This window comes from Haliotis rufescens, unplaced genomic scaffold, assembly GCF_023055435.1.
Source record: "Haliotis rufescens isolate VD_foot unplaced genomic scaffold, xgHalRufe1.0.p SCAF_60, whole genome shotgun sequence".
NCBI classification, from domain to species: domain Eukaryota; kingdom Metazoa; phylum Mollusca; class Gastropoda; order Lepetellida; family Haliotidae; genus Haliotis; species Haliotis rufescens.
Genome location: NW_025964335.1, coordinates 653,197 through 681,190, shown reverse-complemented (window position 1 = coordinate 681,190; position 27,994 = coordinate 653,197). Strand labels below are relative to the sequence as shown.

General features: G+C 43.6%; 2 protein-coding genes across 2 annotated transcripts; both read left to right on the top strand.

Annotated features, from left to right (window-relative positions):
* The first annotated feature begins 248 nt into the window (after positions 1-248).
* Positions 249-9,616, top strand: LOC124140798 (indole-3-acetic acid-amido synthetase GH3.8-like). The gene is made up of 5 exons (XM_048386761.1): positions 249-415; positions 3,026-3,135; positions 4,429-5,429; positions 8,785-8,994; positions 9,551-9,616. The coding sequence occupies exons 1-5, from the start codon at positions 249-251 to the stop codon at positions 9,614-9,616; spliced, it is 1,554 nt and encodes a 517-aa protein (XP_048242718.1).
* Positions 9,617-12,357: 2,741 nt separating this feature from the next.
* On the top strand, positions 12,358-25,435 carry LOC124140814. Its single transcript, XM_046508588.2, has 3 exons — positions 12,358-12,828; positions 20,300-20,382; positions 23,856-25,435. Exons 1-3 carry the CDS (start codon positions 12,753-12,755, stop codon positions 24,078-24,080), a joined length of 384 nt encoding a protein of 127 aa, XP_046364544.1. The 5' UTR covers positions 12,358-12,752; the 3' UTR covers positions 24,081-25,435.
* The last annotated feature ends 2,559 nt before the right edge of the window (positions 25,436-27,994 follow it).

The following is a 27,994-nucleotide window of genomic DNA, read 5'->3' as shown; positions in this document are numbered from 1 at the left end:
AGCGTTTTGCCCCACACTGTGTACGTGAATTCGACAAATTCGGTGGCGGTAGTGTCATGGTGTGGGGGCCATATCCTACTCCACGAGATCTGACTTGGTTGTGGTTCAGGGAAATTTGACAGCAAATCGCTACATGAATCAAATTCTTCAACCTCACTTTCTTCCAATCATTGACCGCCAGAGGGAGCTGTTTCAACAGGACAACGCTCCACCGCACACAGCTCGTGTCACGGTAGGCTACCTTCATAATGCCAACAACAACGACTTGCCCTGGCAGTCGAGATCTCCAGGCCTCAACCCAATCGAACACCCCTGGGATGAACTCGATCCACATGTACGTCAACATCAGAAGACGCAGCAGACACTTCCACAACTGGCCAACGCGTTACGAGCAGAATGGCAAAGAATCCCGCAGGTCAGAATTCGTACACTTATCCAGTCAGTGCCGAATAGATGTAAAGCCTTTAGTGCGGCCCGGGGCAATGCCTTTGGACAATGACAACATGTGACAATCGAGCTCAAAAATTTCATATTTGGATCTATGATATTAAATAATATATATCGACTTTATTAGGTACAATACAACTACTAAACATCTACCTTTGCGTTTCTTTCTTTTGAAGAGTGTATATATGGGGTGGGGTGGGGTGTGTGTGTTAAAACAGCTTTTATTCTGAAATATACAGAGACGCACGAACCCACGCGAACACATACACTGACTCTATTTATTTCAGAATTATTTCGGAAAGCCGTGTTAGGTCACAGTTAGCAATATGACAGCAATGTCAAAACCTGTACATAATCACAGTCACAAAGCCTTTCTACACGAAGTCCCATATATTATAATCTATCGCCATTATGAATACGAAACAGTGAAGCCAGAATGTAGGCTACATGTCAAATCTTCAAAGCTAGGGTCGTATGTACAGAACATGAAAAAGGTCCCATTTTACGAGAGGTCGCGTCTTGCTTTCAGCAAAGGGTAATGAGAGTAGTACCTCGACATTCCTTCAACTGTGACGTCATAACGTTGTAACCTAGCACAATATGGTGTTATATATCAGTGGAATGCACAGCACATTAAAAACTGAAGGAAATACGTAAATGCTTGCGTTTGTTTCCATATGCTCACAAATGTGCACAATAACATAAATACTATAAGTATGATGTTTTCGGATATGTTGTTACAATATTATAAAATATCGAGTGAGTGAGATGGGTTTAACGCCGCCTTTAACAATATTCCAGTTATATCACGACGTGTCAGCTTAATGTGGGAGGAAAGCCCGAAGTGATGCAGGTCTCAGGCGTTTACCACTTCGGTGAAACCCACGAGCACGGGTATGGTGCTGACAAACCTAGAAACATAATCGGGGCGAACCGGGATTCGAACTCACAATCATAGCTTTCTGGCGTGTTCAAGGGACGCAACTCTGCACAGCGAATCGCTGCGCCTTAGACGACTGGGCCAGCCGTGCCCCCTATAAAATATCGAAACTACGAGGGCTGGTCAAAAGGTTCTAAGTCTAACAAACAAAACCAACAACTGTGAGAATATATACCCAACTTCATCTCCCTGCTTTTCAATACACTTCTCATATCGATAGTGAAACTTTTCAATTCCAGTCAGAAAGAAGTTTTCTGAAGCCACCCGGAAAAACGTCTATCTGACAGTTTAAGTTTTTCCATATCCTTGATTGAAACTTCATTGATGGAAGTTGAGGGACGTCCAGGCCTAGGGCCATCATCAAGGCTTGTTCTCCCAGCCATAAACATAGCTGCCCAACGTTTAACGGTGAAATAGCTAGGGCACTTATCCCCATACACCTGTGACATGCGGTCATGAATTTCCTTGGGAGTACCTTTCTCTGAAGTCAATAACTTAAAGTCTGCTCGATAGTCGTACGTTCAATTTCTGTGTCCATTTGGACCGTATCACGTTCAACTGGCTGTCACTAATATACAAACGGCCTCGAAAGACCAAATACACTTGCAATGAACTACTCAATGTACTATATTTACTAGTTCACTTTTTAATGAAAACATGGTTGAAAATTAGTCAGACTTAAAACTTTTGACCAGCCCTCGTTTAATTATAATTTTATGCAAAAACTTTTAAAATGCACACTACCTCCCTTCTCCTTATATTTGGACAGTTAAATTAAGTAACAAAGATCTTAGAAATGCGAATCATGGAACGCGTTACTACCCTTAACACAGATAAGCCGATATCCTTAAGACAAGTATGTATTTCTCGGAACACACCTTTATATAACAACTGACTCATTCTGTTTCTTGCCCACATGAACCGACAATCCAAAAGAGTTTCAGCGACCAACTCAGTTGGGATAGATAATATGCATCAACCAAGTCAGCGAGCCTGACCACCCGATCCCGTTAGTCGCCTCTTTCGACAAGCATAGTCGCCTCTGACGACAAGCATGGGTTGCTGAAGACATATTCTTTACCCCGATCTTCACGGGTCCCGATTAATAGTGAGTAACATCATTAGAGATACCACAGATATTACAAATATAAGTATGTCCATATCGACCGGACGCTCCTTGAGTGAGTATTGTGGTACGCCCCTTTTAGCAATATTCCAGCAATATCAAGGTGGGGGACACCAGAAATGGGCTTCACACATTGTACTTATGAGGGCAAGCGAACCCGGGTCTTCGGCTTGACGAGGGAACACTTTAACCACTAGGCCCTCATACCTTGACCCACATTCTATGACGTTTGACACTACAATGACAAGTATATTTATTGTTGAATAATTCATTTTTGGTAATGGCGTGTGTGGTAATATAAAACTCATCGCTTTAAGCACTGACAACGAAGTGACAAGTTTTGACGGTTTTTGTCCAAATTAACAGAGAAGTGATGTGAGAAACTTCGAAAACTTCAGTAACGTCAAATCTAATTCACCCAGAGAACATTCATCCGAGGAGCTCAACTGTTGTCAGAAGAAAGAAAGCTTCAGTCAATGGGTTACCATGAACTGGGTACTCGTGTTTTCCAGCGTCGCGGTGACTCTGGTCATCACGGGGACGACACTTGCCGCTCATGGAATAAAATGTCTGTGCGTGGACACAGAGAAGGACTTCCAGGTGATATGGATTAATGTGATTGGTACGTTTCATTTTTTTGTTTTTAACGCGTTACTCAGCAAAATTCCAACATGTCGACGACTTGTAAGTAATCGAAAACTGGGCCAGACAAACCAGTGATTGATATGATGAACGCTATACTATGTTTGTTTGTTGTTTAACGCCGCAATATTTCAGCTATATGACGGCGGTCTTAAATTAATCGTGTCTTGGCCAGACAACCCGGTGATTGATATCATGAGCATCGATCCATGCAATTGGGATCGATGACATGCATCAAGTAAATCAGCGAGCCTGACCACCCGATCCCGTTTGTCGCCTCTTACGACAAGCATAGTCGCCTTTTACGGCAAGCATGGGTTGCTGAAGACCCCGGCTCTTCACGGGTCGAACACTATACTATGTCTCGTGTCTCACGCAGTCAGGGTAAGCTGAATGTGTCCAACTTTGTCCCATTTATTGTACATCACAGCCGTAATGTATCTGTCAGACATTGGTTGGATTTAAAACATTAGTTTCCTAAGATTGTCGAATATAACTTAGCTTCAGGTCATCACTGAACAAATGATCAATGTATCGCAACTATCATGTTTGTTTGTTTAACGCCGCGCTCAGCAATATTCCAACTATATGACGGAAGTCTAAATAATCCTATCTGGACCAGACAATCCAGTGATTGCCATCATGAGCATCGATCCACGTAATTGGGATACAATGACATGCATCAACCAAGTCAGCGAGCCTGACCACGCGATCCCGTTAGTCGCCGCTTTAGACTACTGGGTGATTAGTAATTTTTTGTCACCAAACATATTTCAATATGCTGAATTTTAACAGTTCTTTGTTTGTTGTTTAACGCCGGACTCAGCAATATTCCAGCTATATGACGGCGGTCTGTAAATAATGGAGTCTGTACCACACAATCCAGTGATTGATATCATGAGCATCGATCCACACAATTTAAGCAAATGGGATACAATCATGACACGCATAAACCAAATCGGTGAGCCTGACCACCCGATCCCGTTAGTCACGACTTACGACACGCAAGGGTTGTTTGAGATCTATTCTAACGCGAGGGGCGGTCGGGTAGCCTAGTGGTTAAAGCGTTCGCTCGTCACGCCGAAGACCCGGGTTCGATTCCGACATGGGTACAATGTGTGAAGCCCATTTCTGGTGTCCCTCGCAGAGATATTGCTGGAATATTGCTAAAAGCGGCGTAAAACCATACTCACTTACTCTAACGTGTATCTTACGGATATTCTATATATGAGGATGTGATAATTGATGCTTTTATTAAAACATTCATTTTCAGAGTTCATTCTGGCATCGGCAATGATGGTGATGGCTGGTGGCCTTCTTCATGTTGCAAGTCTCTCACCCGCCAGAAGCCACACATTCAAGTCACTGTACAACCAGCTGACGTTCAACAGGAATCTCAGGACAAGCAATGCCTCAGTCAGACAACGCTTCCATGCCTGGATTACACATACAGCCAAATATCAAGACCTCACACTAAAGGAGATCCTTCAGAAGTCTTCGGACACCGTGTACGGAACAGACCACAGCTTTCATAGGATTAGGACTACGGGCGAGTTTCGTTCCCAGCACCAACTGACTGATTACAGATCGTATGAGAAATATGTTCAACTGGTTTTGGAGGGAAAGGACAATGTACTGTTCCCAGAACCCGTGAACTACCTATCTATCACGTCTGGAACATCGTCTGGTAGAAGCAAAATCTTTCCTCGGAATAGTGAGAGCTACACCAATACTATATTGATGTCTCTACTATGTGTGAAGGCTGAAATGTATTCTTATCCTGGAATGTATTCTTTAAAGAAGCTTCATGACGTTCGAGTGATCGATCCCCCAAAGGAGATCGCCCCGGGGGTCCTACGGGGTCCCGCCTCCTCTTCCAGCTACCCACCTTGGCCATTTACAGCCTCCCCTTCTCCTGTGTATACGATAGCGACGGAGAAAGAGTCGCTGTACGTCCATGCTTTCTTTGGCCTTCTGGAACCCGACCTCAAAGTCCTGTCCTTCTTGACTGCTTCAGTTGCTTTGAACTTCTTCCGTATGGTGGAGGAGAGGTGGGGGGAGCTGTGTGATGATGTGGAGCGTGGGACTTTGTCCATGGAGCTGAGCATCACAGATGACCTTCGTCGACAGCTTCAATGTCATATTAGACCAGACCCAGCTAGAGCCGCTGCAGTGAGGGAAGCTCTGAGTTATGGAGGTCAGAATATGGTGCTCAAGCTTTGGCCTGGTTGCTGTCTTATCAAAGGGACGGCCACGGGAAACTACGAAAACTCAGTTAGTATTGGTTGTGGTTTGGTTTGGTTTGTTGTTTTACGCCGCACTCAGCAATATTCCAGCTATATGACGGCGGTCTTATAAATAATCGAGTCTGGACCAGACAATCCAGTGATTCACATCATGAACATCGATCCACGCAATTGGGATCGATGACATGCATCAACCAAGTCAGCGAGCCTGACCACCCGATCCCGTTAGTCGCCTTTTACGACAAGCAAAGTCGCCTGGTTTGCTGAAGACCTATTCTACCCCGGATCTTCACGGGTCGTATTGGTTGTGAGTGAGTGAGGGTCTCTAAGTTATTGAGGCGAAAATTGTATGTGAATGATGTTTTATGCCCAGTGTGAAATATTACTTAGCCTCAAAGTGAAATTGACCAATCAGGGAGCAGAACCCATTATGAGCCCGTATACCATCAGTAAACATCCAAGATGGTTGTTATTAACCTATTATAAGACCGTATACCGTCAGTAAAAGCAGTATTGGATTTTCGCAAACCCACCTCACATATTTCACATGACAGTTCTGGCACTGAAATTCGTTATTCGACATTGTTTTGTGTTTGTATATCATTAAACTGCGATGTGCAAGGACTATATTTTTTAAGACATCACGTTCGTGACTTTATTAACACAGATTATAGAGTAGTCGGCAAAGAAGGGCAGTTGAACTGACCGGGGGCTTCTGCAAATAATAATGCCCGAAAAATAACGTTACCGTTTTTACAGCTAAAATGGATAGAATTTGTAGCTAGTCCCCAAAAGAACAAAACAAACGTATACGGCAACTATAGACACCATGACTGATACTACTTCAATATAAGACCAAGTCGCAGAATATCTTTTGCACTTTTATTTTTCAATATAATCTTCGTTCACCTCAATACACTTATTTCAATTGTCCTTCAAGCTTTTAATACCACTTCTATAGAAATCCGTAGGTTGGCCCTCTAACCACGCCTCTGTCTTCCAGTTAAATCACCCACCCTACAGCCCAGACTAAGCCCCCAGTGACTATTTCCTGTTCCGGCAAATGAAATCTGCCCTACGTGGAAGACGCTTCCAGGATGACGAGGACATAAAGGCTGCCACAGAGGCTTGGTTAGAGGGCCAATCTGCGGATTTCCATAAAAGTGGTATTAAAATCTTGAAGGACAAATTGAATAAGTGTATTGAGGTGAAAGAAGATTATATTGAAAAATTAAAAAGTGCAAAAGATATTCTGCGACTTGGTCTTATATTGAAGTTGCAAAACTTATTGAACGCCCCTCGTATCACAGCGGCCTGCATGTATTTGACGATGTCAGTGTATAGGAACGTTGCGTTAAGCCACAGACGACACCATTACATATCTATTACTGTGGCTTAGGCTCATCAAAGGATAGAATGATCGGTTTAGAAATTTGTTTGAGGTAATACTTAACCTATACATCATTGATCTTCTTGGGATGAATCAGTAGTTGGTCCGATTACACGCAAATGGCATGACCATGACGATCTGCAATGTCTTCAATGGGCTTGACGATTCTTCCCCGGAATTCAGCGGCGGGTCTTTGATGAAACAGTTAAACTGTTATTTATTTATTAAAATACATAAACGGGGCAAAGAGGGTTAGGGTGATCCTTGCACAGTCAGGCCGGTTAGGCTCATCATCAGCTCAGGGCCCTTGCCCCCTCCACACGCAGCCCAGACAGCGAGTGGGACTTCTCCCAGGGAGCGCTGCCTCGTCAAACCCACCCAGAACATTTTCGGAGAATGTGAAGACTCCCCAACACTGCATCCTTCTGCATTACCCAGATTGTCAGAAGGGCTGTATTCCTGGCAGCAAACCCGGGTACTCTCCCAATGTCAGTCAACAGATTGGGAGGTAACAAACGTAAGGCATCGAGAACATTGGGAAGTCGGCCAACTTGGTACTTGGGATGCAAGCGTGATATTTCGAAAACGAGATCCGCATATTTGCGATGTTTTTCCTGAATCTTGTGAATCACATTGGTGTCAAAAGGGACAGAAAATTCAATTATATTAATGATTTCATTGGATTAAACCAAAAGAACAAGATCAGATTGGTTGGCCTGGATACGTCTGAGGCTTAACACCATATTTATCATTTTCCATGACGCCCTCTACATATTCCGAGTCGTACCATGGATGGACATGTGTCAAAACCACAAGCATGGCGAAGACGGCAATAAAAGGATCGTGCCATGCCATCGTGTCACTTAAGATACTGTATTTGTGCCAGAGATGGGCATCCAGTGACAATGTGTTGGACAGTCTCATTAGATTCATTGCATAATCTACATTTCATATTTACATTTTGATGCAAAATCACACATTGACGGTTTCGAGTTGGAAGTGACTGGTCCTGAGCAGCAAACAGAAAGTCTTCTGTTTCACTTTTCAGGCCAGTCGACTTCATCCAGGCAAAGGACTCTGCACGGTTGCTGAACCTCTCAACACGCTGCACATAAACTCGATGCAGTGGTCGTTTAGATAGCCTCTCCTTGAAAAACTGAGTCTGGGGCGATTTGATATGGCACTTCGCTTGGTTGACACTCATTTGTGTACCGTCCAGCAGCACAGAACTATCAACAAAATCAATATTAACATTCAGATTATGTCCCACATCCTTGGGTCGTTTAAGAAATCTTTTGGACTGCCTTGTCTTCATCATGAGTCTTGACGTGCTTCACAAGAGGATCATAGGACAAATAAATGTGTGCAAAAGTGCACAAAACAGTTCTCTGATGAAGAGCCTCCATATCAATCAAACCACGCCCTCCCACCATAACTGGTAAACATAAGCGATTGGGGGAAGAGCGAGGGTTGTGGGATCTATTGTCTGACATGATTCTTCGTGTGAGGGTGCCAAATCCCTGAATTTCTTGTTTCTTCCAATCAACAACACCAAAAGAATATGAAAGAACAGGTACAGCATAAGTATTTGTGGCTTTAACTTTTTGCGAGCGTTCATCTCTGAACTCTGATTTTCTTAAGTCTACATTTGTACTCTACCCTCATTTTTTCCTTGAAATGGGCATTCTGATTTCGCCCCTAACCTGCATCCCTAAGTATGTATAGGCCTGACTTTCCAAGAGATGGGAAATAACTCCTCCCCCAAGTAAACTGACTGATTCTCCCTCTTCTACTTTGCCACGTTTCAGATGCAGAATGTTGCATTCGACATGCCGATTTCATAAGACTTTTTATTGGTTAGACGCACGTTCCACAAAACGACCTCAGCACTAAGATCCTAACTCTCATACTTCGAAAACTTACGACAGTCGTTGCGCTAAGGTGACTTTGTTGAACAGAGGTCAAATGTAATGCTTTAAATAATCCATTTCAGGCCAAACTGTTACAGCGTTATATAGGCGACACGCCCATCTTCTCCCCATACCACATCGCCACAGAGGCACTGTATGGAGTTTGTGTCAATTCGCGTGACAGTTACCCAGGTGTTGTCGAGTACACAATCAACCCACAAGCCAACTTCTATGAATTTATTCGAGAGGAGGATACATCTAAAGAACAGCCGGATACTTTCCTAGCCACAGAGGTAAGATCGGTATATTTTCAGGTCATTTCTACCCTTTTGTTCTGCTTCATTTACTTTGAAACCTCATTAAACGATAGTGTTCCTAGCGAAAACGTCAGGAATAACACATTCCCGATTAACGAGTCAATTGACTTACCTTTGCATGTGTTTGTGACGGGGGCCGACGTTGGGTCAGGATATGCTCACCTTTCCGCGAAAACCTGTTTGATAGTGATTTACATGATATAGTCTGAATTGTACAATCGACTCTGCTTTATGCAGAGATTTCTATTGGATATGGAAAGGGTTTTGTCGCTTTATTAAAGTAATTATGTCATTTTTGTTACACGTATAACCATTGCCAGCAGTAATCATACAGACCTAACTGATTTATCGCAAAAGATGTCACACGGTAGATAAGCAGTCCTCGGATCGGCGACGTTTTTGTTGTCAATATGTTGTCAATATATATAACACCTAATAAACTGCATTCCTGTGCTCAATAATGATTATAAATGAATCGAAAAAATAATACGTATATTAGTTCCAATTTATTTATAAATCATTCATCTTGTAGGTTGAGATCGGGAAGACCTACGAGATTGTCGTCAGCTCGAGAATGACAGATATGATTACATTGTAGGTTGAGATCGGGAAGACGTATTGGATTGTCGTCATCACAAGATAGAAAGATATAATTTCATTGTAGGTTGAGATCGGGAAAATGTATGTGATTGTCGTCACCAAGAGAAAGACAGATACAATTTCATTGTAGGTTGAGATCGGGAAGACGTATGAAATTGTCGTCACCACGAGAACAGGTCTGTTCAGGTACAGGAGCCAAGATCTGGTTAAAATAACTGGATATGAAGAGACTGCACCCAAGTATCAGTTTTGTCAAAGGTAGGATTGTTGTGAAGATTGTGTGAATGACGACATGTTTAGTCAGTGCAGCATCTCCACAAAGCAAAAGATCTGTAGTATTTTGAAGTATACTCAACAGCAATAGGTCCTGTAACACCAATATTTTAGTGTATTTTTCAAACAAGTAGAGTTTGGTTTTCAATATTGCAGTACATGTATGGAATCAAGTCACAAAAACTGCTACAGAAAAGCATGCATTCCATGCAAAAGTTGAGTTTTATGCAAGCCCCATGCATTTCACTACCCAAGAATGGGTAAAAAAAAACATGTGCGTTTACGGGATTCCATATGCATTGTTTAGCATCGTGCTGACAACAACCACTCAGAAAAACAACAAAATTACGCAATTATTCAACATTACGAAATGCCACGCCTATCCGAAAATGAGCGTCTGCGAGCCATTGGTATGATTGAAGCAGGACCGAGTCAACGTGATGTTGCAAGACAATTTAACGTCCACAGAAACACCATTTGGTGTTAATGGCAACGTTGGCAACAGACGAATGCAGTCAGAGACCATCCTCGGAGTGGCAGGCCACGCGTAACCAATAATTGACAAGACAACTGGATTCGAACAACACACCTACGAAATTGATTCCAGCCAGCAACAGTGACTGCAAGAAGCATCCCTGGCCTTCGACGAAAATCTTCACAAACTGTACGTCGTCGCCTCAGATGTGCAGGGATTGTCGCCAGAAGACCCGCCAGACGTCCCATTTTGACAGGAAACCACCGTGAAGCACGTCTACAGTGGTGCAGACAGCGTCTACGCAGGACGGCCATGCAGTGGGGACAAGTTCTATTCACTGATGAGTCTCGTTTTCACCTCAGCCACAGCGATGGACGGATTTGAGTGTACCGACGTCGAGGTGAACGTTACGTCAATCATTGTGTCATGGAAGAAGATCGGTTCGGGGGCGGCAGCGTTATGGTATGGGGTGGGATTACAGCAAAACAGAGGACCCGTTTGATAGTGGTAGAGGAAAATCTCAATGGACAGCGCTACCACGACGAGATCATCGGCCCTGTTGTTCTACCGTTTTTTTGCGTCGTCATGGCCCAGGCATTACCTTTCAACATGACAACGCCCGGCCTCATATTGCTCGACTTGTTCAGGATTCTCTTCAACAAAACAACGTGAATGTCATCCCCTGGCCGGCTCGCTCCCCTGATCTCTCACCAATCGAGCACATGTGGGATGAGATGGATCGGCGCCTTCGACGTCAACCACGTGTTCCACAGACACTCCAGGAACTTCGAAACATGCTCCAGCAGGACTTTGTGAGACGCCTGGTCCATTCCATGAAACAAAGATGTTTGTGCTTGCATCGCGACCAGAGGTAGACACACACGCTACTGATTTGTAAATTGACATTTGGCATGTTCATGGGTTTTTTTTAATGAAATCACGCATTTTCTGAAGTCAGTATGGCAAATTAAACCATTTGAACACTTACAGGCGTCTTTTATCTGGTGCAAACCGAAATTGTTTCAGATTTGGTAAAAAACATAACTTTGCATTAAATCTTATTCAATGTCACAGGACTTTTTGTTGTTCAGTATATTTTATGTTATGTTAGATTTGCTTATGTTAATGTAGGATAATAAGTCAATTCCCTGAAGTTTTTATTTTTCGTATAGAGTTCCGAGTTTTAAATACGGGAAATGTCGGTATCATTAACTGTATGGTCCATAATAATATGTGCCGACTTTAGTTGAGGGCTTTCTTAACACTGCGGACTTCACGTGATTGTAGATGCAAGTGTGTACTGTACTCATAACAAAAAGTATAACAAGTTTATTCATTTAACTTAATCAAGATAGGTTGTATCAACAAGTAGGCTATATTTATATACGAACGGATACTTATGTATAAGTTCCAAACTTATATATTTTTGAAGTTCTGATGGTTATAACACTTATAACACTTATATGTCTTTATGCTGGCAGATAACACAGTGTTTATAACCTTTTATAATTTGAATTGCAGCAATCAAGAGGGACATAGCTGAGAACACGAGTCATATTTGTTATTCGTACCATAAACGTCGTGCAACTGTCAGGGAATTTTATGTATTTTTTACCTACCAAGATCTTGAGTTATCTCTTTATTATTCATACATATAAAACTAGAGCAGGTTGTGTTTTAAACATCTAGATTCACTGTGACGATGGCTAAAAGTTGCTCCCACATCCTCCTATAGTGAATGGTGGAGACATACAAATCAATTTTGGTCACCGTAAGATATAAGTCTTTAATAATTGATGGCTTTAATACTTTTAGTTAAATGCGACGAGTGACAGACGGGCCGTATAACTGTTGCAGATCGCACATTTTGGTCAACCAAGTCAGCGAACCTGACCACCCGATCCCGTTAGTCGCTTCTTACGACAAGCATAGTCGCCTTGTACGGCAAGCATGGGTTGCTGAGGACCTATTCTGGCCCGGATCTTCACGGGTTGATGCGCCATGATATAACTGAAATACTGGTCCTAGCAGAATTAAACCAAACTCAATCATTCGATCGACCGAAAGGCTTTAAATCAGCCTTCATATCAGAAAGACGAAGTAAAAAATAAAAAATACCAAACTCAATCATTCAATCAGCCTTTATATCAGAAGGACGAACTTAAACATGACTACACCGAACTCAATCATTCAATCAGCCTTTATATCAGAAAGACGAACTTAAACATGACTACACTGAACTCAATCATTCAATCAGCCTTTATATCAGAAAGACGAACTTAAACATGACTACACCTCCTCTAATTGTTATATTTACAGAATTGGCGATTTTCTCAGCGCAAACACGGACAGGTATCCCGAAGTAGTTTTCAATGAAGCTGTCAGAATGGCAGAGGAGAAATGGACGGGTACAATACAGCAGTACATGGCAACGGAAAATATCCATGTGGACAAACTTCTTGGTAAGTCAAGTGACAGCGACGGGTATCCACGCTAGTGTGTCAAAAGACAGGCTTGTCTACCCAATGGTAATTCAAAAGACAGGCTGGTCTACCCAATGGTAATTCAAAAGAAAGACTGGTCACCCCGATGGTAAGTCAAAAGACTGACTGGTCAACCCGATGGTAAGTCAAAAGACTGACTGGTCACTCCGATGGTAAGTCAATAGACAGACTGGTCACCCCGATGGTAAGTCAAAAGACTGACTGGTCACCTCGGTGGTAAGTCAAAAGACTGACTGGTCACCTCGGTGGTAAGTAAAAAGACTGACTGGTCACCCCGATGGTAAGTCAAAAGACTGACTGGTCACTCCGATGGTAAGTCAATAGACAGACTGGTCATCCCGATGGTTAGTCAAAAGACTGACTGGTCACCTCGGTGGTAAGTCAAAAGACTGACTGGTCACCCCGATGGTAAGTCAAAAGACTGCCTGGTCACTCCGATGGTAAGTCAATAGACTGACTGGTCACTCCGATGGTAAGTCAAAAGACAGACTGGTCACCCCGATGGTAAGTCAAAAGACTGACTGGTCACTCCGATGGTAAGTCAAAAGACTGACTGGTCACCCCGATGGTAAGTCAAAAGACTGACTGGTCACCCCGATGGTAAGTCAAAAGACTGACTGGTCACCCCGATGGTAAGTCAAAAGATTGACTGGTCACTCCGATGGTAAGTCAAAAGACTGACTGGTTACCTCGGTAGTAAGTCGAAAGATTGACTGGTCACCCCGATGGTAGGTCAAAAGACTGACTGGTCACCCCGATGGTAAGTCAAAAGACTGACTGGTCACCCCGATGGTAAGTCAAAAGACTGACTGGTCACTCCGATGGTAAGTCAAAAGACAGACTGGTCACCCCGATGGTAAGTCAAAAGACTGACTGGTCACTCCGATGGTAAGTCAAAAGACTGACTTGGTACCTCGGTAGTAAGTCGAAAGATTGACTGGTCACCCCGATGGTAGGTCAAAAGACTGACTGGTCACGCCGATGGTAAGTCAAAAGACAGACTGGTCACCCCGATGGTAAGTCAAAAGACTGACTGGGCACCCCGATGGTAAGTCAAAAGACTGACTGGTTACCTCGGTAGTAAGTCGAAAGATTGACTGGTCACCCCGATGGTAGGTCAAAAGACTGACTGGTCACTCCGATGGTAAGTCAAAAGACTGACTGGTCACTCTGATGGTAAGTCAAAAGACAGACTGGTCACCCCGATGGTAAGTCAAAAGACTGACTGGTCACTCCGATGGTAAGTCAAAAGACTGACTGGTTACCTCGGTAGTAAGTCGAAAGATTGACTGGTCACCCCGATGGTAGGTCAAAAGACTGACTGGTCACGCCGATGGTAAGTCAAAAGACAGACTGGTCACCCCGATGGTAAGTCAAAAGACTGACTGGTCACCCCGATGGTAAGTCAAAAGACTGACTGGTCACCCCGATGGTAAGTCAAAAGACTGACTGGTTACCTCGGTGGTAAGTAAAAAAACTGACTGGTCACTCCGATGGTTAGTCAAAAGACTGACTGGTCACTCCGATGGTAAGTCAATAGACTGACTGGTCACCTCGGTGGTAGGTCAAAAGACTGACTGGTCACTCCAATGGTAAGTCAAAAGACTGACTGGTCACTCCGATGGTAAGTCAAAAGACTGACTGGTCACCTCGGTGGTAGGTCAAAAGACTGACTGGTCACCCCGATGGTAAGTCAAAAGGCTGACTGGTCACCTCGGTGGTAGGTCAAAAGACTGACTGGTCACTCCGATGGTAAGTCAAAAGACTGACTGGTCACTCCGATGGTAAGTCAAAAGACTGACTGGTCACTCCGATGGTAAGTCAATAGACTGACTGGTCACCCCGATGGTAAGTCAAAAGACAGACTGGTCATCTCGGTAGAAAGTCAAAAGACTGACTGGTCATCTCGGTAGTAAGTCGAAAGGCTGACTGGTCACCTCGGTGGTAGGTCAAAAGACTGACTGGTCACCCCGATGGTAAGTCAAAAGACTGACTGGTCACCCCGATGGTAAGTCAAAAAACTGACTGGTCACTCCGATGGTAAGTCAAAAGACTGACTGGTCACCTCGGTGGTAGGTCAAAAGACTGACTGGTCACTCCGATGGTAAGTCAAAAGGCTGACTGGTCACTCCGATGGTAAGTCAAAAGACTGACTGGTCACTGCGATGGTAAGTCAAAAGACTGACTGGTCACTCCGATGGTAAGTCAAAAGACTGACTGGTCACTCCGATGGTAAGTCAAAAGACTAACTGGTTACCTCGGTGGTAAGTCAAAAAACTGACTGGTCACTCCGATGGTTAGTCAAAAGACTGACTGGTCATCTCGGTAGTAAGTCAAAAGACTGACTGGTCACTCCGATGGTTAGTCAAAAGACTGACTGGTCATCTCGGTAGTAAGTCAATAGACTGACTGGTCACTCCGATGGTAAGTCAAAAGACAGACTGGTCACCCCGATGGTAAGTCAAAAGACTGACTGTTCACTCCGATGGTAAGTCAATTGACAGACTGGTCACCCCGATGGTAAGTCAAAAGACTGACTGGTCACCCCGATGGTAAGTCAAAAGACAGACTGGTCACCCCGATGGTAAGTCAAAAGATTGACTGGTCACTCCGATGGTAAGTCAAAAGACTGACTGGTCACCCCGATGGTAAGTCAAAAGATTGACTGGTCACCCCGATGGTAAGTCAAAAGACAGACTGGTCACCCCGATGGTAAGTCAAAAGACTGACTGGTCACCCCGATGGTAGGTCAAAAGACAGACTGGTCACCCCGATGGTATGTCAAAAGACAGACTGGTCACCCCGATGGTAAGTCAAAAGACTGACTGGTCACTCCGATGGTAAGTCAAAAGACTGACTGGTCACTCCGATGGTAGGTCAAAAGACTGACTGGTCACTCCGATGGTAAGTCAAAAGACTGACTGGTCACCCCGATGGTAGGTCAAAAGACTAACTGGTCACTCCGATGGTAAGTCAAAAGACTGACTGGTCACTCCGATGGTAAGTCAAAAGACAGACTGGTCACCCCGATGGTAAGTCAAAAGACTGACTGGTCACCCCGATGGTAAGTCAAAAGACTGACTGGTTACCTCGGTAGTAAGTCGAAAGATTGACTGGTCACCCCGATGGTAGGTCAAAAGACTGACTGGTCACGCCGATGGTAAGTCAAAAGACTGACTGGTCACCCCGATGGTAAGTCAAAAAACTGACTGGTCACTCCGATGGTAAGTCAAAAGACTGACTGGTCACTCCGATGGTAAGTCAAAAGACTGACTGGTCACTCCGATGGTAAGTCAAAAGACTGACTGGTCACTGCGATGGTAAGTCAAAAGACTGACTGGTCACTCCGATGGTAAGTCAAAAGACTGACTGGTCACTCCGATGGTAAGTCAAAAGACTAACTGGTTACCTCGGTGGTAAGTCAAAAAACTGACTGGTCACTCCGATGGTTAGTCAAAAGACTGACTGGTCATCTCGGTAGTAAGTCAAGAGACTGACTGGTCACCCCGATGGTAAGTCAAAAGACTGACTGGTCACTCCGATGGTAAGTCAATAGACTGACTGGTCACTCTGATGGTAAGTCAAAAGACAGACTGGTCACCCCGATGGTAAGTCAAAAGACTGACTGGTCACTCCGATGGTAAGTCAAAAGACAGACTGGTCACCCCGATGGTAAGTCAAAAGACTGACTGGTCACCCCGATGGTAAGTCAAAAGACAGACTGGTCACCCCGATGGTAAGTCAAAAGATTGACTGGTCACTCCGATGGTAAGTCAAAAGACAGACTGGTCACCCCGATGGTAAGTCAAAAGATTGACTGGTCACCCCGATGGTAAGTCAAAAGACAGACTGGTCACCCCGATGGTAAGTCAAAAGATTGACTGGTCACCCCGATGGTAGGTCAAAAGACAGACTGGTCACCCCGATGGTAGGTCAAAAGACAGACTGGTCACCCCGATGGTAAGTCAAAAGACTGACTGGTCACTCCGATGGTAAGTCAAAAGACTGACTGGTCACTCCGATGGTAGGTCAAAAGACTGACTGGTCACTCCGATGGTAAGTCAAAAGACTGACTGGTCACCCCGATGGTAGGTCAAAAGACTGACTGGTCACTCCGATGGTAAGTCAAAAGACTGACTGGTCACTCCGATGGTAAGTCAAAAGACAGACTGGTCACCCCGATGGTAAGTCAAAAGACTGACTGGTCACTCCGATGGTAAGTCAAAAGACTGACTGGTTACCTCGGTAGTAAGTCGAAAGATTGACTGGTCACCCCGATGGTAGGTCAAAAGACTGACTGGTCACGCCGATGGTAAGTCAAAAGACAGACTGGTCACCCCGATGGTAAGTCAAAAGACTGACTGGTCACCCCGATGGTAAGTCAAAAGACTGACTGGTCATCCCGATGGTAAGTCAAAAGACTGACTGGTTACCTCGGTGGTAAGTCAAAAAACTGACTGGTCATCTCGGTAGTAAGTCAAAAGACTGACTGGTCACTCCGATGGTAAGTCAAAAGACTGACTGGTCACCCCGATGGTAAGTCAAAAGACTGACTGGTCACTCCGATGGTAAGTCAAAAGACTGACTGGTCACTCCGATGGTAAGTCAAAAGACTGACTGGTCACCCCGATGGTAATTCAAAAGACTGACTGGTCACCCCGATGGTAAGTCAAAAGACAGACTGGTCACCCCGATGGTAATTCAAAGACTGACTGGTCACCCCGATGGTAAGTCAAAAGACAGACTGGTCACCCCGATGGTAAGTCAATAGACAGACTGGTCACCCCGATGGTAAGTCAAAAGACTGACTGGTCACCCCGATGGTAATTCAAAAGACTGACTGGTCACCCCGATGGTAATTCAAAAGACAGACTGGTCACCCCGATGGTAAGTCAATAGACTGACTGGTCACTCCGATGGTAAGTCAAAAGACAGACTGGTCACCCCGATGGTAAGTCAAAAGACTGATTGGTTACCTCGGTGGTAAGTCAAAAGACTGACTGGTCACCCCGATGGTAATTCAAAAGACTGACTGGTCACTCCGATGGTAAGTCAATAGACAGACTGGTCACCCCGATGGTAAGTCAAAAGACTGACTGGTCACTCCGATGGTAAGTCAAAAGACAGACTGGTCACCCCGATGGTAAGTCAAAAGACTGACTGGTCACTCCGATGGTAAGTCAAAAGACAGACTGGTCACTCCGATGGTAAGTCAAAAGACAGACTGGTCACCCCGATGGTAATTCAAAAGACAGACTGGTCACTCCGATGGTAAGTCAAAAGACTGACTGGTCATCTCGGTAGTAAGTCGAAAGTCTGACTGGTCACCTCGGTGGTGGGTCAAAAGACTGACTGGTCACTCCGATGGTAAGTCAAAAGACTGACTGGTCACTCCGATGGTAAGTCAAAAGACTGACTGGTCACTCCGATGGTAAGTCAAAAGACTGACTGGTCACCTCGGTGGTAAGTCAAAAGACTGACTGGTCATCTCGGTAGTAAGTCGAAAGTCTGACTGGTCACCTCGGTGGTGGGTCAAAAGACTGACTGGTCACTCCGATGGTAAGTCAAAAGACTGACTGGTCACTCCGATGGTAAGTCAAAAGACTGACTGGTCACCCCGATGGTAAGTCAAAAGACTGACTGGTCATCTCGGTAGTAAGACGAAAGGCTGACTGGTCACCTCGGTGGTAGGTCAAAAGACTGACTGGTCACTCCGATGGTAAGTCAAAAGACTGACTGGTCACTCCGATGGTAAGTCAAAAGACTGACTGGTCACTCCGATGGTAAGTCAAAAGACTGACTGGTCACCCCGATGGTAAGTCAAAAGACTGACTGGTCATCTCGGTAGTAAGACGAAAGGCTGACTGGTCACCTCGGTGGTAGGTCAAAAGACTGACTGGTCACTCCGATGGTAAGTCAAAAGACTGTCTGGTCACTCCGATGGTAAGTCAAAAGACTGACTGGTCACCCCGATGGTAAGTCAAAAGACTGACTGGTCATCTCGGTAGTAAGTCGAAAGGCTGACTGGTCACCTCGGTGGTAGGTCAAAAGACTGACTGGTCACCCCGATGGTAAGTCAAAAGACTGACTGGTCACTCCGATGGTAAGTCAAAAGACTGACTGGTCACTCCGATGGTAAGTCAAAAGACTGACTGGTCATCCCGATGGTAAGTCAAAAGACTGACTGGTCATCTCGGTAGTAAGACGAAAGGCTGACTGGTCACCTCGGTGGTAGGTCAAAAGACTGACTGGTCACTCCGATGGTAAGTCAAAAGACTGTCTGGTCACTCCGATGGTAAGTCAAAAGACTGACTGGTCACCCCGATGGTAAGTCAAAAGACTGACTGGTCATCTCGGTAGTAAGTCGAAAGGCTGACTGGTCACCTCGGTGGTAGGTCAAAAGACTGACTGGTCACCCCGATGGTAAGTCAAAAGACTGACTGGTCACCCCGATGGTAAGTCAAAAAACTGACTGGTCACTCCGATGGTAAGTCAAAAGACTGACTGGTCACTCCGATGGTAAGTCAATAGACAGACTGGTCACCCCGATGGTAAGTCAAAAGACAAACTGGTCATCTCGGTAGAAAGTCAAAAGACTGACTGGTCATCTCGGTAGTAAGTCGAAAGGCTGACTGGTCACCTCGGTGGTAGGTCAAAAGACTGACTGGTCACCCCGATGGTAAGTCAAAAGACTGACTGGTCACCCCGATGGTAAGTCAAAAAACTGACTGGTCACTCCGATGGTAAGTCAAAAGACTGACTGGTCACCTCGGTGGTAGGTCAAAAGACTGACTGGTCACTCCGATGGTAAGTCAAAAGACTGACTGGTCACTCCGATGGTAAGTCAAAAGACTGACTGGTCACTGCGATGGTAAGTCAAAAGACTGACTGGTCACTCCGATGGTAAGTCAAAAGACTGACTGGTCACTCCGATGGTAAGTCAAAAGACTAACTGGTTACCTCGGTGGTAAGTCAAAAATCAAAAATTATTTCGGAGGGATTCTTTGACGATGAACTTGAAATCATACGCGCATTCTGATTGGTTTGTCGTATTTTCGCACATAACAGTCATCGATAGGGGGACGAGTCTTCTTGCAGGTTACGGAAAGGGGCGAATGGTGACGAATGCAATCAAAATATAAGGTTCACAACTGCCACCAGTTTGCATAGGCACATTGTTAAACCGCTCAGTGTCTTGCAAATTAAGTGTGGACGAATGATCTCCTTATATTGGCACATAAAAAGGGAATCAGAAACATCGATTGTTCCTTTAAAAGGACAAAATGTATCCAATCTGCATCACACTTGCTGTTACAGTCTGGTCACGTCAGCCCTTAACATTTTACGAGCGCTTCAATCATTTGCTGCCACTGACAATCTCCACATATTACGTCACGAAATACATTTGACTGATCGACTCTTGTTTCAGGGAATATTCCAAAGAACTGTTTCTACTACATATTCGTGGAACTTGTGGAGGATGTGATTCTAACAGACACAGAGAAGGAACTGGTGAAACCATAACTCTTAATCTATAATAATGATAATTATGATGATGACAATAATAATAATAATAATAATAATAATAATAATAATAATAGGGCGTGGTTTGATTAACGTTTGGGTTCTTAATGGTAGAATTGCATTGTGCACGTTTGCACACATTTATTTGTCTTAGTGAGTGAGTGAGTATGGTTTTACGTCGCTTTTAGCAATATTCCAGCAATATCACGACGGGGGACACCAGAAATGGGCTTCACACATTGTATCCATGTCGTGAATCGAACCCTGGTGTTCGGCGTGACGAGCGAACGCTTTAACCAATAGGCTACCTGACCGCCCCTTTTTGTCTGATGATCCTATTGTGAAACACAAGGCAAAGCATTCAACAGGTTTTTTTAAACGAGCCAAGGATGTAGGACATAATCTCAATGTCGGTGTTGATGGTTCTGTGCTGCTGGGCGGTACAGAAATGAGTGTCAACAAAGCGAAGTGCCATATCAAATCAGCCCAGACTCAGTCTTTAAAGGAGAAGCTATCTGAACGACCACTGCATCGAGTTTATGTGCAGTGTGTTGAGAAGATCAACAACCCTGCAGAGTCCTTCGCTTGGATGAAGTCGTCTGGCCTGAAAAGTGAAACAGAAGACTTTCTGTTTGCTGCTCAGGACCAATCACTTCCCTATCGAAACCGTCAATGTGTGATTTTGCAACAAAATGTAAAATATAATATGAAATGTAGATTATGTAATGAATTTAATGAGACTGTCCAACACATTGTCAGTGGATGCCCAGCTTTGGCACAAACACAGTATCTTAAACGACATGATGGTGTAGCTCGATCATTTTATTACCGTCTTCGCCATGCTTGTGGTTTTGCCACAGAGGTCCACCCATGGTATGACCCGGAATATGTAGAGGGCGTCATAGAAAATGATAAATACAAAATTCTTTTGAATAGGCCCAATTACAGCCTCGGACGTATCCAGGCCAACAAACGTGATCTTGTCCTTTTTGATAAATCCAATGAAATCATTTATATCATTGAATTTTCTGTCCCCTTTGACACTAATGTGATTGACAAGATTGAGGAAAAACATGGCAAATATGCGGACCTCGCTTTCGAAATGTCACGCTTGTATCCCAAGTACCAAGTTGTCGGACTCCCCATTGTTCTCGGTGCCTTAGGTTTGGTACCTCCCAATCTGTTGACTGACACTGGGAGAGTACCCGGGTTTGCTACCAGGGATACGACCCTTCTGACAATCTGGGTAATGCAGAAGGCTGCAGTGTTGGAAAGTCTTCACATTCTCTGAAAAGTTCTCCGTGGGTTCGACCGGGCAGGGCTTCCTGGGAGAAGTCCCATTCGCTGTCTAGGCTGCGCGTTAGGGACCTCAGCTGATGATGAGCCTAACGAGCCTGACTGTGTCAGGATCACCTAATCCCTCTTTGCTGGGTTTTTTTTTTTAAATTATCTGTATATCATCATAATCATAATCATAATCATAATACCATTGAATTCTCTGTCCCTTTGGCACTGATGTGATTGACAAGATTCAGGAAAAGCATGGCAAATATGCGGTGGTACGACACCTAGATATTTACACGAGTGGCGTGTTTCATTGTGTATCTTAGTAAACAACTATCATTGATATGGAAAGGTCACCTTGCCCTACTTTTCATGCTCCCGCTGTTTATTTATCAAAGCTAATAATTGGTCTAGCTTAATATTTATTGTTACTTAAATGTTTATTCAGTGCACACACTCTAACTACCAAATAAGGAATACACTGAAACCGCTAAATCAAATATCTAAGGCCGAGGTCACGTGTTACCTAATGCTTACGAAAATATTTTATACCTAACTTTTTGAAGATATATGCGTAAAGAATAAGTAAGGATATTTTATGAGTGCTTCTGTGAATATTTTATCCTTCACAAGGGGGCGTTACTCTATCTTGTTATAATAGTTGAGACAAGAGTGAGAGAGTGAGTGAGTGAATGAGTTGGATTTAACAGTATTCCAGTCGTAACACGGCTTGTCTGCTTAATGTGGGAGGAAAACCCGAAGTGATGCAGGTGTCAGATATTTACCCCTTCGGTGAAACCCACGTGCACGGTATGGTGCTGACAAACCTGGAAACATAATCGGGGCGAACCGGGATTGGAGTGAGTGAGTGGGTTGGATTTAACGCCGCTTTTAACAGTATTCCAGTTATATCACGGTGTATCAGCTTAATGTGGGAGGAAAGCCCGAATTGATGAAGGTCTCAGACGTTTACCACTCCGGTGAAACCTACGAGCACGGGTATATTTTTTATATGAATCTATATTTACTTTGTGTATTTTCACAAACAAATATTATTTTCAAACAGGTTTTCAAAAACACAAGTATACAACTTTCTAAAAAGAGTGTTAAGGTCATGTTCAAACAGGTCCTTAAAAACTCAATTGCATAACTTTATATGCAGAGATTTTAGATCATTTTAGGCAAATGAACACCAGCAGCTGAAAATGTAACCCCAAGTGTCATCATAGGATCACTTAGGGCTGCTTTATCAATCCTAAGTGTTAACTTTTGCAATGAATTTATGATTGCATAGTTTGTTTTCCAAAACAAATATTACTTGTATACGTGTTTTCTTAAACATAATCGCATAACATTCTATCCAGAGATATTACATGACATGAACGCTAGCAGTTGTAAATGTAACCCTAGTGTCACCATATTAACAGTATCATCCCTTAGTGTCAACTTTTGAAATGAATATGTGATTTCTTACACAAAACTTGCATAGCTTTCTATACGAAGATATTAGATCATTTTTGGCAAATAGACACAAGCAGTTGCAAAAGAAGCCCCTACTGTTCATATGGAGACATGTGCGAGCTGTGAGCTAACTTCCGTAAAATACACTGTACATGTAATAATATACAGTATGTAATATTACAAGGGTCTATATACCACACATGTACATGTAATATCACAACCCGTCAAGATCCGGGGTAGAATAGGTCTTCAGCAACCCATGCTTGCCGTAAGAGGCGACTATGCTTGTCGTAAGAGGGGACTAACGGGATCGGGTGGTCAGGCCCGATGGCTTGGTTGTAATCCCATGACTGGAATATAATTATTTTATGAAAAAAAAACAATCTAGAAACGTATACAAAAGCAAGTCTAGCCAGCTCTTTTTATATTTTTAGAATCGAGAAGGGTATTGTGTAACAAAAGATTTCATAGACTAAATGTTAGTCTAACTTGATTGATGCATGTCATCGTATCCCAATTGCGCGGATCGATGTCAATCACAGGATTTTCTGGTCCAGACTCGATAATTTACAGACCGCCGTCATATATCTGGGATATAGACAACAAACAAACAAACAAACAAAAAAAAACAAATTAATATCACAATAAATGTCTTATAAACACATACTATTACACCAGTCTATACCGCATATATAATGACTCTCTGGTTGTTTCAGCTGGGTACATGTCTCGCCTCCTGTCATGAAGACTACGGAGAAATCGTCGCCTACGGTGGTGTCCTGGAGCCAGTGGTGCTGCAGATGGAGAGGGGGACGTTTGAAGGCGTCAGACGGCTCATTCTGAGCGTCAATCCAGAGGCATCCAGCGTACAGTACAAGCCGGCCAAATTTATTCGCAAACCTGAAGTTCTTAACTACCTTCTGAAACATCATATGAAATAGTTTCTGTTACATCCTCAAACAAGGTGTGTGTGTGTGCGTGCGTGCGTGTGCGTGCATGTGTGTGTGCGTGCATGTGTGTGTGTGTGTGTGTGTGTGCGTGCGTGAGCGCCTGAACGCTTGCTTGCTTGTTCTCGTCCGGACTAATGCCAAATTTATAGTGATAGCCCACTGGGATGCTATGCCCGAGGCGGGTGCTTCCGTTAGAACAGGACATACTCATAATATTCTTTTCGCGATCAGCTCATGTCTTCACTGATTTCCAGTGATCAATTCATACCCAATGGAATCTTTTTCGACCGATAATCGAGACTGGTTATTCTCTGGCGTTGACGTTATATATTGACAATAGCGGGTGACCTCGTCTGGATGAACACTACCAAGCTAACTGTCGTTCATTTCCCGATGAACGTCAGTGTGTGGTTACTTTATCAATGAAATGCAGACATATGGAAAAGCTATACAGGAAATCCTCAATCGGTGAATAGAAATAACGTCAAAAATAGAGACGATGTCATCATGCGACTTAGGCTGTGAATGATGCAGGCTTTGAGTGAGTGAGTGAGTATGGTTTGACGCCGCTTTTAGCAATATTCCAGCAATAGCCGGCGGGGGACACCAGAAATGGGCTTCACACATTGTACCCATGTCGGGAATCAAACCCGGGTCTTCGGCGTGACGAGCGAACGCTTTAGCCACTGGGCTACCCGACCGCCCCGTGCAGGCTTTGAAGCCAGAACGATCATGTATATCCATTCGAACAGAGAATTCACTTGACTTAATGTTTTACGTCGCATCGGCATTAATTCAGCCACATAGCGACCCTTACTAAACTCCACACTGTCGTGTATAGATCTATTGTATCGGAAATCCAACCGCGCCGCCTCAAGCGGCCATACCCGTCATCAGCCGCTTATCTAGCCTTAGTATGACTCAAACTCACCCCAGAGTTCACAGAACTTTCATATTAATCCATTTTCAGCATCAACCGGGTCTGGATTTCTTTCAGTTTCCAACTTTGCTGGGTGCAGCTTCTATTTCAAGAGAATGTCATTGTAATAGCCGCCATTTTATGACTTATGTAAAACCAAGGGACGTAACTCCCAATTTATTTCTGGGGACGGATGACGTCACGAAAAAAGCAACGCTCCGTGTTAATATACTTTACTTTAAATAATTAAAGTTTGGTGTTTAAATGTATTGTTCGGTTATGATTTATGTATCTGTCAATGTAAAAATTGAGGTTGTATTTGTGGACAACTTCTACAAAATGCAGTTCTATTTGTTGACTTCATCAGAAAGGCACTGTTTTCAATTATCAGCTGATGAACGTCAACAAGTACAATTGTGGGAGCAGTCCAGGGTAGAATAGGTCTTCAGCAACCCATTCTTGCTGTAAAAGGCGCCTATGCTTGTCATAAGAGGCAACTAACGGGATCGGGTAGTCAGGCTCGCTGATTTGGTTGATGCATGTCACCGTATCCCAATTGCGTGGATCGATGCTCATGATATTAATCACTGGGTTGTCTGGTCCAGACTCGATTATTTACAGACTGCCGTCATATAGCTGGAATATTGCTGAGTGCGGCGTTAAACAACAAACAAACAAACTTGAACGTGCAGATCCTGGAGGAAAAACTCACAAACACCCAAGATTCTAATTGGACTAGTTCTCTTATCCTGTTCGAAAAGGACATCTTGTATCAAAGGTATTCATGTTATCATGTTAAGTAACATGTTTTTCGTGTGAAAACACAAGTTGGCCAACGTTCTTCAGGTTACCCACATTTGTTTGAAAACTAATGTTGTATTGTCCGTTTAGCCGCCAAAACGTGACGTTATAACCGCATATATGACGTCCATCTGTCGTTGTTACGTCACAAACGTTCCATGACGTTACGCACGAGACATTTAGCGGCCAAATATGTGTTATATTGCCTGCAGGCAGGGGCCAAGATATGGCCGGCCTTGTATGATATAGTTACAACACACCAAGACGAGGTGATCATTTTGTCTGTCAATCAAATGCCAAGCCAATCCGTTCTCTTACCGTCCAAACGACGAGTAGGTGGGTGTGTTGTAAGTGACTTGTAGCACGGGTTGCGACGGTAATTCCAAAATTGCGCGAGTTTGTGTAAAATTTAGTGACGTATAATATGACGTTAAATATGACGTCACATGCTTTCTGCCTTCGAACCGTTTTTAACTTTAATCTATTTGTTAAATCAAGTGTAAACTTTGGAATTTTCAAAGGCACATTAGAAATTTCAACTATTAATATTCCGAATTTAGCAAAATGCGTTCTGTGTCCAGTTGTTTTTATGTTTGACAGTTACACTGTAATGTTTTAATAAAGTTTTAAACATTTCTTTTGTTTTTTGTTGTTTATTTACGTTATTACTCTTGAACACTGTGTACAATACTAAAGAAACATTGTTGTAAGTTTGAAATTTCTCAAGCTAGTAGGCGGGGCTTGCTGATCTTGGCATCAGCCAATGGTAATAATCTTTAACAAACCGTGCTCTTACTGCCATGATACAGCACGGGTAAGATCAAAGGTACCGCTCGCAACCCGTGCTACAAGGACAGAGTAGAATTTTCTTACCTTGCATTAAGATACTCATTTCTCATTAGTTATTGAAGCGGAATTTGTTTTCACAAGCACCCAGCTTACAGATAAGGTACAAGTTAGATATATCCTGCTAGAGAATGACGAATTTGTTACCATTGCGAATACAGTGATATGATTATGTTATCTCGGAACAACCTTGCATTTCAGCATTCGTCACCACTCGCCCCTTTCCGTAACCGGGTTGTCCCGGAACAACACGAGTTGGACACGAATGCTATCGCAGCCACCAGTCAAAACTCCCCACTGTGATAGGTGGCCACAACCATGCTTAGAGTTGAACTCGCAACCGAATGACCGTTATGTTTACTAACAAGTGATGACTGCTTTGACGCCGATAAATCTTGCCCAACTTATTTACTTTGTTTGTCCATTCGAATTTCTATTTCATTCCTATTTGAACCTATCTGTTTGTACAAACAAAACGTAAATTCATCTGGAAAACATGATCAGTCGTAAACCTTTTCAAAATGAATTATGATGGCATTCCCAAAAACATAAACAAAAGTATAAACGTTGCTACATTTGGGGTTAGAGGGCAAATTCCAAGAATCTTGTGATGGCCGCGCCCACACTGGTGGCAGCGATGTTACCGAGAGTGTAACGAAGGTGTCACGCGCTGGGAAGGAGCTTGATCCGATTGTAATTCAAGGGCAATAACTCTGGGTGTGTTTGTGTCGTCTGCTTTCTGTCAAGATATGTCCCTGGGAAGTGAAGGCGCGCTTGTCATACTAATGAAGACAACTTTGGTGAATGGGCGAAAATTATGCGGGTAAGATACATATAGAATACCAAACTCGCTCCCGTGTAATACCATTTTTTATGAAACGAGTGCATAGTTCTGGCATTTGATGAGCGAAAGCGAGTCTGGGCTATTTGTTAGAATTGAAACATTTCTCCCAACAGAAGTGATCAAAATGTATCGTTTTTTTCATTTCATCTAAGAGGCGGCGAAAAATGTGAATTCTTTTTGTCAATAGTCATTTTTTTATCTGTCAGTTTCGAAACATACGTACATTTTCGAACCTCAGGAGTATAATGTATATTACTAAATCTACACATATGCAGTTAGTGAGGTGGGGTTCAACACCTCCAGGTTAGCCAGCTAGGGTTTATCACCCCCAGGTTAGTCAGGTGGGGTTCAACACCTCCAAGTTAGTCAGTATTGGAGAAAACACGCTTACGAGGTTTTGGTAGACAGAGCATGCCCCGGGGAGAGGGAAAAACCAAGGGGGCGAATGCCCTGGGCATGCTCTGTCTACCAAAACCGAGGGAAAGTGTTTTTCCA